At 44.1% G+C, this 17,177-nt stretch overlaps 1 protein-coding gene across 6 annotated transcripts in view; it reads right to left on the bottom strand.

Moving 5' to 3' along the window:
* Positions 1–5,213, bottom strand: part of FERMT2 (FERM domain containing kindlin 2) — a 71,825-nt gene extending 66,612 nt beyond the window's left edge. For 3 of the 6 annotated variants that reach the window (XM_060142524.1, XM_060142518.1, XM_060142529.1), the window contains exons 1-2: positions 5,056–5,212; positions 4,486–4,651 (exon numbers count right to left, since the gene is read on the bottom strand). In XM_060142524.1, coding sequence (XP_059998507.1) covers positions 4,486–4,642 — 157 coding nt within the window. In that variant the 5' untranslated portion in view covers positions 4,643–4,651; positions 5,056–5,212. Of the gene's footprint in view, positions 1–4,485; positions 4,652–5,055 lie in introns of all 6 variants that reach the window. The other 3 variants (XM_060142506.1, XM_060142514.1, XM_060142537.1) reach the window with 2 other exon arrangements.
* Between the last annotated feature and the right edge of the window lie 11,964 nt (positions 5,214–17,177).

Raw genomic sequence — 17,177 nt, 5'->3', positions numbered from 1 at the left:
CAAAAGATTTTCAAATTTATTTTTATCTTAATATATTTCACTACAAATGCAGTGAGGCTGCATCATGTAGACATTTTACTTCCATGAATTCAACCATAAGCTCTCAGGGGGAAAAACTGAGGATTTCAACAGCACAGCACCATTCCACGAAATAAGCATACCTTCCCCAAGGAGCACTAAGCAGGCGTATAAGGGAGCTGTCCAGTAACATATGTGTCTCTCCCTGTGTGCATCTTGCCAAGCTCTGATCCTAGTATTCAAAGCATTTTTGTGTAACAAAGCCCCTAATGCAAGCCAATTGCTTCATCTGGGGCTCAACTAAAGAAATTTATCTTTGGAGTTTCTGAAGGAAAAACTAGCTATTTTGCAATCCTGTGAAATGAATGTATGGAAACCATACTTCATGATGACTGTAAGGGATTTTTAAGGTCATCTGAACCAAAATCTTTTTTTTTGGGGGGGGGCAGTCATCACGTGTGCTAAATTCACAGTTTAACTCAATCTTAACATGCAACTCCAACGCAAATGTACTCTATTTCATTATTATAGCAAGAACATGACACACTTTAAAGCAAGGATGACTTCTTTCCAAACGCTACATCCAGAAACATATTCCTCAAATTTTCTAAGTCAACTCCATATATATTTTTTAGGTGCTCCTGAGTTTGCCAATTTACATTTTTTCCTCTGGATTATCATTTAATCTGATTTAACCCAACTTCTACATTCTTCCTACCCATAGAATCAGAGTTAGAAGAAACTTAGAAATCACACAGCCTATTCCTCCCTCCAACCTCATAGAGCTGTTGGCTGGAGATTTCCATTCACTAAGTTCCATGTTATAATAAATTCCTTACTCTCTAACTACCATAAATTTTTCTAGAAAATTAAAGATCTAATTGTACACAATTCTAAAAAGACAATTTTTATAAAGTGCTACTAAAATGCAGTGAAACAAAGCATCTCTCTGGCATTTTGAATCCTCAACACGTACTAACCTCTGAATCCTATGGAGTAGAACAGTTTTAATAATTCTCAATGATCTCCAGAGGAACGTCAGGGAATCCCATAAAATTGGGCCTCTTCCTTACAACATTTGTTTTTGAATACAATTATTTTATAATTTTATCCTCTGATGTCTTATTTTTATAATCCTTAACCCTGATGTCTTATATTTTAACTCTTTTCTTAAAAAAAAAAACCAGGGACTTCCCTGGAGATCCAGTGGTTAAGATGCCGTGCTTCCACTGTAGGGGGCGTGGGTTCCATCTCTGGTCAGGGAACTAGATCCTACATCCCGCCTGGTGCGGCCCCCCCCCCAAAAAAACAACTATAAGCTTTCAAAACTTTTTAACAAAAAGTACAATAAATTTTAAAAATTCTATTTAAAGCTTCTAATCTGGATTTTTTAAAAAATAAAGTGAAGTAACTTTTCGTTTTCAGAATGAGGTCGAAATTATTTGTCTAGTAGCAACCTAAAGTCACAGATGCAAAAAGTTTCTGTGACATCAGGATATAATTCCCTAAAGCCCACCTTTTCATGGTATACACGCTTTATTTTTTTGTAAAAGGTTAGTGCAGAATGACAAATGTGTTGTGTACTAAAATTTAAAAGGGATCGTTCAGATCTTTGAATGAAACTCATAAATCTAAGAATCATGGTTGAATGACCTTAGCTGAAGAAGCACACAAGTTCTTTATAAAATTCTAACTAAATACAAAGATATTGTTGACATTCTAAGGAACCATTACTTACTTTTACAGCTTGCTTAATTGAAGTGCCTAAGTCTGAGATGAACACTGTACCTTCAAAATAAGGGTGACCTTCAAGGGCCAAACCTTAGTGTTGTATCATAACCCTTTTCTTGATCACAGACCTCTTCGTGAATCTAATGAAAGCTAAAAAGCCTCTTCCCAGAAAATTTCACATGTGCACATACACACAAAATTTTAATACAATGTTGAGGGAAGGAGTCATCATGGACTCTATCCATCCCAGAGAAATAATTGCTATCGCTGATTATATGGAAGACAGCCTTAAAACATAATGCTTTGGTATTCATACACACTCTGATGAGAATAAGAAGGGTATCAAACACGCATCCGGAGTTTGAAAACGTAGGTGAAGGCTGTTCTGCGGCACCGTAAGTGTTCTGAGACCAGAGCACCCTGGTCCTGCTAACTGTCCATCCCTGCTCTGCAATCCCCTCCAACATGACACCCTGTCTCATCCCTACCATGACCTCCACCTCTTATCTACACTCGGCAAGCTGCTCTGATCTACTTCGTTGACAAGTAACCATCCAGTCTGCCCTTTAATACCTTCAGTAACACAACTTAGGGCTTCATAAGGCAGGCCATTCCAGTTTTAGGCAACTCTGAAGCACTATAAAGTTCTTTTCTAACCTGATTAGACTGGTTTGTAAATTTTAAATGCTGTCCTGAATTTCTCCTCTATTTATTTGCCAATAGGTAACAAAATAGCTTGCCATTCAAAGTATCTAATCCTAAAACCAGGAGCAAAAAATCATTTAGCCTTACTTTTTCCCAAACAGGAGAGTCAGAATTAAGCTGAAAAACACTTTCTATTTGAAAGTCAAAACCTAAGAGGATCAGTATTGGCTCAGTTCAAGAAAGATGTAAGGCTTTCACGTACACAACATCTCCTACCTTGTTGGGCTTCTTTTCACTGCATAAAATATTTAAAATGCATCAACATTAAAAGATTAAAATTATAATCACTGCAAATTAACATCAGTTCTGTCTAAAAATAGTTTCTTCTCTGTATTTCTATTTATGCCTGTGATTCTGTAATAAACAGCTCTAATCAATGCAATATAAATATAGAAGTCATTCCTTATCCATTAGATAAAGCCTGGCTTTCAAGAACTACAAGTTATCTCAGTCACCTTCAACAGGTCCTTTTTCACAATAAGAAATATCTCTTATTGAAACCGGAGTATTAATAAGGTCCATTTATCATATATAAAGCAATATCTGAAGAAAATGCTTGATTCCTTTGAAAACAAAGGAAATACAAACAATTATATTTGAAATTTTCTTCCTTAAACTAATCCCTCACTAGTGAACAAAAAAGGTTCAGAAATATTCTGCACAGTGATTGATTAATCAGATAAGAACAATGCTAACCAACAGTTAAGTGGATAAACACACAGCAAAATCTCATTTTCAAAGGGCCATGGGGGGGGGTGCTCTGTCCTGGGTTTTGTCTCAGAGAACCAAACAATGCACAGTCCTAAGGAGGAGGCTACCCTGCAAGGAGCTTCTTTATGGTCCTTCAATAATTAAAATTCCTGCAGGAATCCAAAGACGACCCATCTAAATGAATGCTGTCTTACACTGCAAACTACACTGGAGCACTATTTTGGTAAGTTTATGTGGTAGGTATACACTAATCCCTTGGTAAGAAATACATTTCCTGATAAATAACCACTTCTCTACTTTTCCAGAATGGCCAGAAGAAGGAATGCTGTGTTTTAAAGACACACACACACAAAGCCTAAAAAGATAATGCCATGCATTTCCACTTTTCAGAACCTGTATTACAAACAAATGGCACATTAAAGCTCAGGAACAGTCCTTCAAGCATTTCTCTTGTAATAAAAGCATCTATTGAATCATTTTAGTTGATTCTTCCAGCTGAAAATGTTTTCATCCATCACAAATGTGTACTGAAAAATTTTCTTACACTTCACATTGTTGGATACCCTATTATTTAAGACTGAGTCAGTTTTAAATCAATCAACACTTTAAAATCAATATATTTGTACCTAAGCAAATATGTCAACCTCGAGTAAGTTCAATAATTAATACAAAATTCTTTCACCAGCTTGTTATTCATATAAAATCGAACGCAGGAAATAACTTACTTAAAGCACGGACTACTATAGGTAGTCAAACACTGCCCTACCCCTTGTAAGAGTGGATGACTGCAACATTTTGATATACTCCATCACGTAGTAGTACAGCTACAAGACCTTCACATCAGCGCCAGAAGTTGAACAATTTCCAGTAGAATTTATTCTTAAATAGATTTTGCATCATCCTCAATACCAAACGTCACCAACGTCCAGGTACACTGAAGATAAGTAATTGATAACCACAAACCCTGTAATATAACCCTCTCAACATTCACTTGCGCACTCTTTCATTTCTTTTAATGTGAAATCGCTAAGTGTAAAGAATTAAGGAATCTTCTCCGTTTACTACGCAGTTGAGCGTATTAATCGGGAGGCTGGAATCACCAAATTATGAAAATTTCAGAGTAACAATACAAAACAAGATTCAAAGGGAAAAAGGTCTATTTGCTTAAATACTGAGAGAGCTTACATTTTTTAAAAAAGTATTTGCGGGATGCCAAGCAAGATTTCCAAAATCCACCCGTCCTCCCGCCTTAAGTCACCCCCCCAACCCCGCGCCCAGCCTGGGTAGTCGTTACTTTGACGCCGCCGGGATGCTACTCACCGAGTTTTTCCACTAACTTGAGCATCACCCCTCCAATGTGCACCTCCCCGGTCACTCTTAGGGTGACATCGCGGTTCAGGTCCGTCACATGAACGCTCAATTCCCACGTCCCATCCGCATAGCAGCCATCTGGCATCCTTATCCCGTCTAGAGCCATGGCTCCTTCCTGCAAGCACGGAGGAAATGGCTCTCGTCAGCGTCACTCCCCCAAAGGCAGGCAAATCCCACTGAACTCGCAGAGTCGGCCGCGAGGTGAGAGAAGGTGGAGAACGCGAGGGTTTCCACACGAACCCAAGGTCGGGAGAGAGGCGGCGAGACCAGCTGCAGGCAGGATCCTGCGCCCCTTCCCAGCGGCTGCCCCACGCTCCCGCCCCGCGGCGGCCCTCGGCGGACACGGCGCCGCCCGCCCCGCGCGGCCCCAGCCTAGCGGCCCTCGCCTAGCGGACCGCGGCGGGCTTCACCTGCCCGCCTGCTGGCCGCACCCAGGCTCGGGAGACGCCGCCTGCGGGCTCCACAGTCCTCCTCCCCGCCCACGCTACCCCTCGGTCCCCTCCGGGCCCGGCCCCTCACCGCGCGCTTCTCGCGCTCCCGGCCCGGGGCTCCCGCGGCAACAGGCGCGGGGCGAAGGCTCGCCCGGCGGCGGCGGCGGCTGTGGCTGCTGGTACCCTCCTCTGCGGGCGAAACGCTGCGTCCCGGCCGGAGCGACTAATGGAGTCCGGTCTTCGCGGCCCCTCGCCTCTCCCTCCGCGCTCCACCCCTCTCTCCCCGCCCCCTCAGTCCGAGTCCGGTTCCCTCCCCCTCGCCCCGCTAAGGCGCACGCAGCGGGTCTAGCCGCCTCGCCCCTCCCCCCGCGTCCCCTGCGGCCGCACTCGGGGCCGAGGCCCCGCGGACTCCCGGGCTGGGGGCGGGGCGGCGCGCGGCGGGGGAGCGAGCAGTGCCGGGGAGGCGGGGGCGCCCTCGGCGGCAGTAATCTCTGCCCCGCCGTGCCGCTGCCCTTTTATGGAAATGAAGGACCCGGCGTAGGGATTGAATCCAACATCCGGGCTCTCGGCGGCGGGACCTGAGGAGGGGGAGCCACGGGAGCGCAGCTGCCTCGCACCGGGGCGCTGGTGGGCGCCGGGCGCTGCGTTCCGCGCTCGCTTCTCTGGCTCAGCGAGGGCCCGCGACGGTGGGTGTCGGCGCCTCCAGCCGGCGGAGGGGGCTCGTCCGTGAGAAACGGCCACAGGAAATTCCCAGGGCAATGTCGTTTGCAGGGAACAAAGTCCCCCGCCCCCTTCCCGTGCCTGGAGTGAGCCCAAAAGTCTCAGGGCGGTGAGAGGGGCCGCACTCTGGGAGCTGGAGACAGAAGGTTGGGGACGTAAAAACTTTAAAAAGTAAATGCCCTGGCCAGCTCCGTGAACCTCCAACAAAAGAATGAGAAAACCCGGAGGGAGGTGAACCACAAAAATTGCTTTGCAAGCAATGTCCGGCACAATCAGCAACTCCTACTGGACTCCCAAGAGTTTGCTTGCGCTCTTAACCCATTCGGAAGCTCCAACCAGAAGTGAGTCATTTAGGTCTTACGATGCGCTTGTTAGAGGGGAAAAAAAAATCAGGGCAGTGAGTTTTACTCGGAAACTGTTTTTTCCAGCCTTTTCAACTCATTGTACGTATTTGTGTATTTTTATGTGCAATTTAGCACTAACAGCCTACTAAGGCATTTAGATGGATATACATCCTCAACCGCACCCTGAGCCACACCTTGAAGGAATTTTAATAGCTCTGGACCGGTGCCAGCAGGTACGGGCAGAACTAAAGAATGTTACCTGTGGAGACTGACCAGTGATGGAGAACGGTCTTCCTGCTTCCCACTTTACTTCCACTTCCCCCTTTTACTGGCGTACTCTGTGGAGAGGGCTCCGGTCAGAAACAGCTAGCCGGGGAAATTGCCTCGCTGGCAAATGCATGGCTCGACGAATTTAGGTCAGGAAGATGCAGATAAGATATCCCAGATCCCACAAAAGACCCCAGTTTTAAAAGTCTCAAAGTCTTCTTGAACTGTGTCAAAAAGACGGACCTCACCACCACCACCCCCCACCCCGCAAATAACCCTGTGTCCAGCAACACAATTGGGAAACGAGGTTAGAGGCCTCAAGTAAGGGGTGGGACCCATAAAGGAGTGAAAGAAAAGCAGCGAAATTTAGTCAGATGCCAGAGGTTTGGCACCAAAAATAGGGAAAACCACTACAGTATTTTCAGCTAGTCATCATGGAGAAATTGATGCCTCGAGTCTGCAGTCTCTCCACTCTCCAATCATTTCTACTCATGGAGGGTCTAAATAGTGCACTTGGAAGCAGTATGAACTTCCTGAGAGGAGGGAATGTTTTTGTAAATTATGGTGTTGGAAATATATAGGAAAATGTTTTTAATAAAATAGAGAATAGCTTGTTAGGGTAAAAAAAAAACTGTACAGAACTGTACATGCAGCTGTAAAATCACAAGCGTATCTAGTCCTAAATATTTAGAGAAAAAATACTGAAAGGAAATACACCAAAATGTTAAGAAGCTCTCTGGGTGTTGAGATCAGGAGATTTTTTTTTCCCCCTCTATTCTTTATTTTCCGAAAGCTCCAAAGCTTTGCATTCAGGGCTTGTCTGTTGCCGGCTTTAATTGCATCCAGCATCTCGATTTCTCTGGGCATGCCATTACCTTCACAATGATAGACACAACTGATAGAGCAGCTGCTGGACACCTGGACAGGACTTTCAGAGGTTTCCTTTTGTGTTTTTTAATATTCCCAAATAAAACGAGTACTTTGAGAGCAGGGACTTCAAATTCTTTGCGTTGCCCACAGATTCACAAATAGCTTGGCACAAAGAAAACGGAAAACGTGCTGGTACCAAATCAACACAAATGTCAAGGAAACACTAGGTCTGCCCCAGGGAGAGATTTCATTTTGGGGGAAATCCTGGCTTTTAAATCTATGTGGTTTATTTCCACACCTTATCCTCTAAAGACTTATGGCAACGTATAAGATGCATAAACTGTGAGATAGCATACATTATAAAAGGTACAAAACAACAGGAAAAAAGGTGGGAAGTGGAGGGTTAGAAATTTCAAATAGAGCCAGGAATGAGCTAAGAACTGTACCTTAACAACCTTCGCAAGTGCTCCAGTAAGCTCTGAATGACTATGGCTTCTCAAACATGCCTTTATAGAACCAAAAATATCCATGTCCTGTCTGAATGTTCCCTTTTGTCGAAGCCAACTGTCGTGTCTCAGAAACCCACATTCTAGTTCTTGTTTTCTCACTCTCCAGTGAGTTACTTTCTGAACAACCTCCCACCACAGTGCCCACTACTCTGACTGCTGCCCACTTCTGTGAATGATCCCTATATAAGGGACGGGGAGCTGGAAGGGGAGATGTTAATATTGCAAATTACCAGCCCCATTTCTTAGCATTGGAAACAGCTTGACTATATCTTTATAAGAGACTTTACTAGCTTTAGAAAGTCAGCAGTTTGTGTTTGAGCAGTATAAAGCAAAGGAAGGCAGTGACCCTCTGAAGGAACCACTGGAGGAATAGTTAGGCTGAGATGGGTGCAGCTGGTCCCTTTAGGCCTTCTTTTTTGAGTATTTCAAGCTGTTGATTGCTTTGAAGATTAAAGAAGAGTCAGACTTGAATCTCTGAAACTGGGGATTTTTTTCTAGATTATCGAGTGAGACCTTCAAGTGCATTTCTTAGATGTTTATTTCCACCTAACGTTTCGCAGTATGTTCAGATGTGGAATCTTATCTGAAATCCCCCACTAGAACCTCTAAGACAATGCAATACTTCTGGTACTTACATCATACTGAAAAGTAGCCGAGAACTCCAGTGTTTGGAAGAACAGCTCAAGCATTGAAAGCAGCAATATCCAAATAAGGTACCAAGCACTGGGCTTAGGTTTAGACCAAATGATACCTCACAGATCGGCCGTCTAATGCAGCCCTCCCTCCGGCTTGGTTATCCACAGGTTGACTTCAGCTTTTTCTCTCAGCCTACTTAAACTGTGCTTTATATTCTTAAAAGGTTAATACAAAATATAACCACTGAGTTTGAAAGAAAGAGAGGTTGGGGGAGAGGAGAACATAAGGGAAGGTTTGTGTGAGTGTGAATGTGTAAGGGTAGTTTAAAATGCATGTAAAAATGCCATATGAGGCCAGCAAGATGAAATGTAATGAATTATTCCTGTCAAATACCAGGTGAGCAGGATTCCTGTTTGTCTCAGGGATTACCAAAAATGGAGCCCACTGGTAAAGCTACTAAGGGGGTAGAAATCAAGGAGCATATGGAGTGTGAACTAAGAATGGGAAGGAAGGTTGCAGGATCCACTTTTCTGATAGAAGTGGATACTCACGGTAAACAACAAGAAAAGGCCTGGCAAACTGAGCAGCAAGGAAGACTTGCTTCGGAGTGGGGCTGTTTTGACACAGATCTAAAGAAAGCCTCTCAGATAACAATGAAATCTCTACTTCAAGGGGAAAGAAATGCACTGCTTGCATTTACTGGTCTAGATTATAGAAAGCTTTTCATAGAAAACCATGCTGGGTGATACTTAGAAAACAATTTTTGAGCACCACGTCATCTTGTGAAATGTTCTGCCTCTGACAAAAATATGAACGATTCACACAAACAAGGCAGCTCACTGTGTGTGTAGCACAGTGCAGGGTGCTGAGACACATGTGTCGATGTATAGCACACGCCACAAGCGCTTAAGGAACATCTGTCTAATACAGGAGACATATTTAAAACACCAGAAAGGATGTCCATATGCAAAAAGAGTCAAATTACACCGCTGCCTTACACCATATACAAAAATCAACTCAAAACGGATTGTAGACCTAAATGTAAGATCTAAACTATAAAATTCTTAGAAGAAAACATAGAAGTAAATCTTTGTGACCTTGGATTAAACAATGGCTTCTTAGATAGGACATCAAAGCCAAAATGATGAAAGAAAAACTAAGTTGGATTTTATCAAAGTCAAAAATGCCTGTATTTCAAAGGACAGCATCAAAAATGTGAAAAGAAGGAGGGAATTCCCTAGCAGTCCAGTGATTAGGACTCCACACTTCCACTTCAGGGGGCCCCAGGTTTGATTCCCTGGTCGGGGAACTAAGATCCCATAAGTCAAGTAGTGTGGCAAAAAAAAAAAAAAAAAAAAAAAAAAAATGTGAAAAGACCCACAGAATAGGAAAAAGTATTTGCAAATCATTTATCTTTTAAGGGACTTAAAACTAGACTATATAAAGAGCTATTACAACTCAACAACAAGAAGAAAAACAAGCTGATTAAAAATGGGCAAATGATCTGAATAGGCAGTTCTCCAAAGAAGATGTGCAAGAGGCCAATAAGCACATAATAAGATGCTCAACGTCATTAGGCGTCAGGGAAATGCAAATCAAAACTGCAATGAACTAACACTTCACACCCACTAAAATGATATGATAAAAAAAAGATGACAGTAACAAATATTGGCTGGGATGTAGAGAAATTACAACCCTCGTACATTGCTGATGGGAATGCAAAATGGTCAGCTGTTTTCAAGAAACAATTTGGCAGCTCCTTAGAACACTAAACATAGAGTTACCATGTAACCTAGCAATCCTATTCCTAGGTATATACCCAGGAGAATTGGAAACATATGTCCACACAAATACTTATATGCAAATATTAATAATAGCCAAAAGGTGGAAACAACCCAAGTGTATTTCAAGAGATGAATGAAAGACATTTGGGTTATTTCCATCTTTTGACTATTACTAATATTCATATAGAGGTATTTTTTTAGCGATTCATTAAAAAATCAGAAGGGAGAAAAACTCTGTTACTCTAAGGACTAAATTGTGAAGTACAGACCCACTCTGAAGATTGTGATAACCTAGCCTCTGAAAGAAAGTCATCAATGCAGTCATGGAACGTTTTATGAAGAAGATAAATCTAAGCAGATATGAAGTAGATGGAGTTTGGCCTTTCCAGGGGAGTGATATGTGAAATCAGGAGGCAGAAGTGAGCATGGCATGATCACCAGCCAGGGAGAAGAAAGGAAGAAACGTCAAGGAGATGCTCTGAGGAAGAGTGAGCATGGAGTGAGGCTGACGAGGGAGGACAGAAATTTAGAGTCTGCGATAGAAAATGGGGAGCCATTAAAAAGTTGGCGTATAGTAATAGCATGACGAAAGCAATGTTCAAATAAGATTAATCCAAGAAAAATATGCATGACGGATTGGAAGAGCAAGGGATTAGAATTCAGAAGGTAGGCTTGGAATGTGTTCATAACTTAGATGTAAGAAAAAGCCTTTGGCTGATGAGGTAAGTAATAGGGGGTGGGAGATGGAGGAAATTTCAAAAAAATTACTATTATCAAAAGCTTTTGTGCATTTTTGACGTTCTAAGTGCTATGCAGGGCACTTTACTTGTTCCTCACAACAACCTTGAGTTTTTATTATTATCTTTATTTAATGTGAGTTAACTGATAGGCAGAGTGATTATCTGGTTGTATAACTTGTTCTAAACCACACAGTTGGTACGTGGAAGAAGTGGAATTAAAACCGAGGTCTGAAAACAGAAGGTCATAAATCCTTCAAAGTTTTCACGTTTGGGTGACCAGGAAAAACAGTGGAGTTACTGAACTGGGAAAGGGAAATTGGGAGGAGCTGATTTCAGGGACCAAGGGAAAGATGAGGCTTTTAAAAAAAGAAATATTGAACTTGGGGTGAAAGCTGTATATCGCAGTGGAAACATTTAGATAAATAAGCCTGGCAATCTTGTGAGAGGATCAGATCACACAGAGAAAAATCATTAACAAAGAGGTGAGCCTTCATGGATGGCTCAACCCCCCAAATGAGACTGACCCTTGGGGAACTGCTCCCCAAAGGCAGAAGCTGGAAGAAGAGGCATCTAAGGCAACAGAGAAGAAAGGATCAGAGGTGGGAAAACAATCAGGTAAGTATAGTGTCAGACAAGCCAAAACAAAGAAAGAAACCATTTCAAGAAGGAAAGGTGGTCAGTAGTATCAAACGATGCTGAGAAGTCCAGGAGAATAGAAGTGCTTAAGAACACGAGGCTGGTGAAAATCATTGTTCACCTTGCAGAGACCACTTTATAGCTGACCGACCAAAGACAGAGTTCAAAGAGCTAAAGAAAAGGGAAGTTTATCAATGAAAGGAAAGCAAGAAATAGGATGGTGATTTGGAGGTGCCACAGGAGCAAAGACGCTTTTTTGAAACAAAGGAGACCTAAGCATTCGTAAAGACTATGGAAGAAATAAGGGGGAAATTGTTGCTTAACACTGAAACCGGGATTCCCTCCAGGATTATTTGGGATCATGCCAAAGATTCAGGGGGAATAGGAGCAGCCCTTGCCAGGACAGAAGAAATACACCTCAGGTTGCAAGGATAGAATTGGGTTATTGGAAGGCTGGAACCATCTTATAAGTGTGGAAACACGCCACAGGATACAACAAATCAGCGCGTAAACATATTTAAATAAATAATGTTTATAGTAGGCAATAAGAGGGTGGGGCCGGCTGAGTTATTGTGCTGCTCGGATGGACACCCTCCCAGGAGGTCAGATTAGGGCCAGGATGTAAGAAAGGAAGGATGTGATTAAGAGATTATTTCAGTACAACGAGGACAGAGATTCAGAGGCTCACAAGGGAAAACCAGTGTTAACAGAACAGATGCCAACTTGCCTGGCCCATAGGTGCTGCTGGGGATCAGCTGGCCTGGAGACAGTACAGCCATCCCTTGTAAATCACTGGAAGGCCACAGGCCAACGAGGCCAACCTCCAGAGCTGCCTTCATGCAGTCAATTCCTGCAACACAGCAGAAACTCCCACTAGATTAGTGTTTCCTTGTTAATGAACACACTAGACTCCTCCCAGATTTTCAGTGTTATTTACAGTCTAGCAAGTTCCTCCCTGTTTTTCCTGGCTGGTAAACTGCTTACTCCCAGCCCTCATTCTGAGAAAGGCTCCCTATCCTTTGTGCTTTGTATCACAATGTCCTCTTCAAATGCATAAACCCTGTATTCTTCCCAAACCAGTAGTTGCAATTCCACTAAAAGAGCCAAACCAGAAAGTCACCTACAATTCCAGTTGCCCTAAGGCCAACTCAGTTCAACCTGGAAGGACAAAAGTGCCTTTTATCAGCTTGCTCCTAGGCAGGTACTCAGGTGACAGAGGATTGACCTCAGCTGAACATCACCACCTGGTGCCTGGGAGGTGTCACTGCAAATCTTTTCTCTCCCTTGGCCTGGGAGGTGTCACTGCAAATCTTTTCTCTCCCTTGAAACAAATTCAACATAAATTTCAATGTGAACTTAATGAGCAAATGGAAAAAATGCATCTATTAAAAGATAAACTCTTCATTTTGGGATCCCATCCTTTCTTTAGGACAGCGCTCTTGGAGATATCCACCTATTCCTGCATCAGCAGTTTTTCCTGCTTCATATAATTTTCCCCTTGCTTTCTAGATCATTGCCATCACCATATAAACAGACTCTACCATCTCCCATTTAAAGAAAGAAAGAAAAATGTCTTTCTTGATGACATACACCCCTGCACTACCCGTTGCTGCTATGGTCCCTTTGAACTTAAAACCACTCAAATGAAATACCTATATGCAACATCTCTACTTCTTCAAGTCTAAATTACTTTTTAACTCACCCCCAAATTGGTCTCTGTTTCCACCACTCCACTGAAACTAATGGCCTCTCTGTTGCAAAACTCACAGTGCTTTTTCCATCCTCTTCTCACTCGACCTCTCAGCAGCATTTTTTTTTTTTTTTTTTTTTATGGTACGCGGGCCTCTCACTGTTGTGGCCTCTCCCGTTGCGGAGCACAGGCTCCAGATGCGCAGGCTCAGCGGCCATGGCTCACGGGCCCAGCCGCTTCGCGGCATGTGGGATCTTCCCGGACCGGGGCACGAACCCATGTCCCCTGCATCAGCAGGCAGACTCTCAACCACTGCGCCACCAGGGAAGCCCATCTCAGCAGCATTTGATGCTGTCTGCTCTTTCTAAATGCTCGCTCCTCTTGGACTCTTCTACCTCTCTGTCTTCTTTTTTCCGTCTCCCTTGCTGGATCCTTTGCCCCTAGCCAATCTCTAAATTCAGCATGGTAGGTAGGGGACCCAGCTTGGGACCTCTTTTCTTCTCTATATGCATTCTCTCTCTAGCCTACCTCCCTCTGCCTCGAGACTTTAAACACTGTCTCTATGCTGATGATTCCAAGTCTCTAGCCCAGACCTGTCCTTGGAGCTCCAGACCTGGAGATCCACGTGTAATAGATATTTCAAACTAACCTGTGCAACATGAGTCTGACTTTCCTACAATATCTATTCCCACTCCAGTGTTTTCCATCTCAGTAAATGACACCATCATGCATCCACTGGCTCAGCCTAAAAATCTGGAAGTCAGCCTTGATTTCCCACATTCCTTCACCACCCCTCCTCCAGTGACTCAGTTCATGCTAAGTCTGTCTCTACAGTATATCCCCAATTCACCCACTTCTTTACATCTCCACCATCACCCGTCTGGTCCTGGCCACTGTCTTCTCACTTGGATTATTTATTCAATAGCGGCATAAATTGTCTCTCTGCTCTTCCCCTCTCCAGTCCATTTCCTACACAGTACCTACAGTGATCCTTTATATATGTAAATCACAACATTTACTCTTTTTTCTTTAAATTTAATTTATTTATTTTTGGCTGCATTGGGTCTTTATTGCTGTGCGCGGGCTTTCTCTAGTTGTGGCGAGTGGGGGCTACTCTTCTTTGCAGTGCGCGGGCTTCTCATTGTGGTGCCTTCTCTTGTTGCAGAGCACCGGCTCTAGGCGCCTAGGCTTCAGTAGTTGTGGCTCGCAGGCTCTGGAGCGCAGGCTCAGTAGTTGTGGCGCATGGGCTTAGTTGCTCTGCGGCACGTGGGATCTTCCTGGACCAGGGCTCGAACCCGCGTGCCCTGCATTGGCAGGCGGGTTCTTAACCACTGTGCCACCAGGGAAGCCCCTACTCTTCTCTTAGAAATATCAACAGCTTTCCATTGTGCTTAGAATAAAATCGAAACTCCTTACGGTGTCTTAAAAGGCTTCACCAGACCAAGACCAACCTACCTTGCTGACCTCCCACTCACTGTCTCCAGTCAGTCAGGCCTCCTGGCTCTCCTGTCTTAGTGTTTGCCACTCCCCTGCCCCCAGGCTTTTCCCTGGCTCTTTCCATGACTCTGTCTTTCTCAGCCTCAATGTCATCAACTCAGAAAAGCTTTCCCTGGCCACACAATTAAAGTAGCCTTTGCCCCCGCCCTCTACTGCCCAGTTACTTTCTAATTCCTCATCTGCTTTTTCTCTTCAGTAAAATTTATCAAAAATTTGAAATTATCTTGTTTGTTTGCTTATTTGTCTCCTTCCCACCCAGCCTTCCCCTCTGCCATTAGAATGTAACCTCCTTGAAGGGAGGAAACTTCCAACTGCATCGCGATGCATGTGGGCACCATTCGTGTTGTAGTCCGTGGGAATGGAGGTCCCTGTGGCCACCTGCCCTCCTCGGCCTTGTGCACAGCCATAGCCCCCCAGCACCTAGCACAGTGCCTGGCACATGGCAAGTGCTCAATAAAAGGTTGTGGAACCAATGAAAGAGTGAAATGTAGTGAACCAGACGATCCCAGATGTACATCTCAGATCCAAGCCTCCAAGAAACGTACACTCTAGAAGACCATTAGAAGCAAAAGTGTAAACATCACATGTAAATACTGATGGGTTTCTTGGAGACACATGCATATTTAGTAGCATGGTGCCTCTGGTCTTTGAGCTATAAACAAGTGTATCAATGTAGATAGATGCTGTCCTCATCCTCACACAAGGAGAGTCCACTTGAGAAAATCAGTTTGAATTCAAGCAATAATTCTTTTCTCCAGTGTTTAAAAAAAAGTCATTCTCCAATCTTCTCCACTGTCCTTGAATAGTCAGCACTGGCCCCTTCCGTCCCAGCCTCCCTCCTCACTCTCCCACGTCTTCATCTCCTATCTCAGAGTGAATGTTGAAGCCATCAGGGTAGAACTGCCTTGACTTACATTACAAACCTTCCATCCTGCCTGCAGCAGCACAAGGTGCCCTCTCCTCTTTTGTTGCCATTAGGCAGAAGAGACATCCATGTTCTTATCAAAAGCTAATCCACCTGTGTCCCGCATCCCACTTCCTCCTATTCTTAATTCATCAATTCTCAATTATGCCTCTCCAGGGTCTTCAAACTCTCTCCTTAAACCGGAGACTTCTCATCAGCATTTTAATACACTCAAGTCTTTCCCAACATTTGAAAGGCCGGTGGAGAACAGGTCAGGAAGCCTTCCTGGACCTCACAGTCTCCCTAGTTGCTCTCCTCCCCTTCATAGAGAGCAAAACTTCTCAAAAGCATGTTGAACATTGTCTATATACTCACTGTCTCCCTTTCCTTACTACTCTCTTACTATGGAACCCATTTCATCCTAGTTTCTACCTCCACTGAAGTGGCTCATGTTGGGGGCACAATTATCTCCAGGTCATTAAACTCAAAGGCAGTTTTTTAAAATTAATTAATTAATTAATTAATTAATTTATTTATGGCTGTGTTGGGTCTTCGTTTCTGTGCGAGGGCTTTCTCTAGTTGCGGCGAGTGGGGGCCACTCTTCATCGCGGTGCGCGGGCCTCTCACTATTGCGGCCTCTCTTTTTGCGGAGCACAGGTTCCAGACATGCAGTCTCAGCAGTTGTGGCTCACGGGCCCAGTTGCTCTGCGGCATGTGGGATCCTCCCAGACCAGGGCTCGAACCCGTGTCCCATGCACTGGCAGGCAGACTCCCAACCACTGCACCACCAGGGAAGCCCTCAAAGGCATTTTTAACCCTCATCTTACTTGATTTCTTGGCCACTCTTTTTAATAAATTTATTTATTTTATCTTATTTATTTATTTATTTTGGCTGCATTGGGTCTTCGTTGCAGTGTGCAGGCTTCTCATTGCAATGGCTTCTCTTGTGGAGCACAGGCTCTAGGCACGTGCGCTTCAGTAGTTGTGGCACACAGGCTCAGTAGTTGTGGCTCGCTGGCTCTAGAGCTCAGGCTCAGTGGTTGTGGCGCACGGGTTAGTTGCTCCACAGCATGTGGGATCTTCCTGGACCAGGGCTCAAACCCATGTCCCCTGCATTGGCAGGCGGATTCTTAACCACCGTGCCACCAGTGAAGCCCTCCTGGCCACTCTTTAACACTGGCAATCACCTCTGCCTGCAACACTTCCCTTGCCTCCTGTCACACCAGGTTTTCCTGGCCCTTCCTTGCTTCTTCTCAGACTCCTTGGCCGGCTTATGTTCCTCATCGTGTTCATGATTTGTTGGAGCCCTTGAGGTTCTTTCTGAACCCCTTTCTCTTCTCATGCAAGGATCTCTTTCTGGGGTCTCACCCTGGCCCACGGCTTCAAACACCAGCTCCATGTTAATAACTCCCAAATTAAATCACCAGCCCAGAGTGCTCTCTGAGCACCAGTGTTCTATACCTAATTGCTCATTCCAGATCTCTACTTGGATGTGCCACATGGACCTCAAACTGAACATGCACACAAGTGAAACCTGGGTCTTCTCTTGCCAGTGAGATTCATCAATTCAACTGTATAGACCAGACACTTTGGAGACATCTTTTATGCATTCT

The sequence above is a fragment of the Lagenorhynchus albirostris genome, chromosome 1 (assembly GCF_949774975.1).
Source record: "Lagenorhynchus albirostris chromosome 1, mLagAlb1.1, whole genome shotgun sequence".
NCBI lineage: Eukaryota > Metazoa > Chordata > Mammalia > Artiodactyla > Delphinidae > Lagenorhynchus > Lagenorhynchus albirostris.
This window is presented reverse-complemented; position numbering and strand designations above follow the sequence as displayed.